We start from the raw sequence: 1,449 nt of genomic DNA, 5'->3' as shown, positions 1-1,449 counted from the left end.
ATGAGAACGGCCGTGAAAGCGAATATGAGAGTATTGTGAAACACAGAGCATCTGCCCAGAATCTTACCTCTGATACCTTGTTACTGGGTAAAGATAAAAGTAAGGATGCTCCTGCAGAAGACCTGATGAATAATCATAGCAAACAGCAAGAAGTAGAGAAGAGAGTGCTGAATTATCTCAATGAAGGAGGTGATAGTGAGAATTTTTCCAGTCTGTCTGGTGTTTCCAACTGTGAAGACATAACTGCAGATAGTGTCAAATATTCAGAAAAGTTGTCAGATGTAGTAAATAGGAAACATTTACAGCCAATGGGTACTGATGTTAGATCAGATATGCTTAATGGAAACGAAGCCCACACATGTGGAATTCCTTTAGCAGCAAACAGGGAAGTGGCACAGAGAAGTCCACTTGCCTGCCAGAACAGCAATCTCAGTAGTAGATTTTGTATAAGGGAAGGTGGAGAAACAGTAGATCGTGCTGTTCCTGAACCACATAATGATTTGTTGGAGGGAAGTACAAGAAATACTTCACATCTTAGCAATTTAAAACCTGCCAAGCAATCTACTAAATATGTCTCACTAAGTCCTACAAATGCAAAGCCTAGGCAGAAACTGGACAATGACGAAAGGAAGCAAAATGCAGAAGTAGAGAAGAGAAGCAAGGATGTCAGTACTGCTTGTGGTGGGAATGCAAAACATGTAACTTTTGAGAAGCTCTCCCCAGCTTCCAAAAATAGTATTGGTAAGTAGACCTATATAAATGTAACCAGTTGTTAAAAAGGTTTTTCTTTACAGTAGACGTGTGCTTAAATAAATACTGTTATTAAATTCTGTTTATTTGATAGACCATAAATCCATTCTACCTGAATGTGACTTAGAGCATCTGGAGGATGAGCAGTGTAGCTTCAGACCTTCAACTTCACCTCTGATTCACTCTTCTCCTAGTGAGACTTCTGGAACAGCGTTTTCAGGGTAAATTCTTGGTGCAGGTTATAAGAATTAATGCTTCCTGAGGATTGTTGAGGGATCAAGTTCTATTTTAAGTGTTATCCTTCGTGTAGGTTTATTGAAGCTCATTATTAGGCTAGGACTTCATTCATAGACTAACCTTGCCATTCTGTAGACCAATGAAGATGTGTTTTTTAAACTGTTTGGTTCTCTGATTCGAACCATTGCTTGCAGTGGGAGCAGATGGGTAGAAATATTTGTATTGCTTTTGACCACTTTGTATCTTGATGGATCCTTGTGTCTAAGGTTTAACGTCTTCTTTGCAACTGAAGGAGCAATGTTTTTTAAATCAGCTTCCATAACAATAACTGCCATAAGCGATAAGATTGCAGCTAAATTAATGTAGTCTTGAATATATAAACATGACCAGTAGCTAATAATTATGTGCAGTATCATAAAAAGACGAGGCAGCTGATTTCTTTGACTTACCTTTTAAGTTCAC

The 1,449-nt window shown here is 38.3% G+C and overlaps 1 protein-coding gene across 1 annotated transcript in view; it reads left to right on the top strand.

Moving 5' to 3' along the window:
* CEP192 (centrosomal protein 192) overlaps positions 1-1,449 on the top strand; it is a 60,363-nt gene that overhangs the window by 16,244 nt on the left and 42,670 nt on the right. The window contains exons 16-17 of the mRNA XM_027885352.1: positions 94-741; positions 845-971. Of these exons, the coding sequence (XP_027741153.1) occupies positions 94-741; positions 845-971 (775 nt within the window). The remainder of the gene's footprint in view (positions 1-93; positions 742-844; positions 972-1,449) is intronic.

The sequence above is a fragment of the Empidonax traillii genome, unplaced genomic scaffold, assembly GCF_003031625.1.
Source record: "Empidonax traillii isolate 1590-97213 ecotype Southwest subspecies unplaced genomic scaffold, ASM303162v1 scaffold165:size1224784, whole genome shotgun sequence".
Classification (NCBI taxonomy): domain Eukaryota; kingdom Metazoa; phylum Chordata; class Aves; order Passeriformes; family Tyrannidae; genus Empidonax; species Empidonax traillii.
The sequence above is the reverse complement of the archived record's forward strand: the minus strand, read 5'-3'. Positions and strand labels throughout refer to the sequence as shown.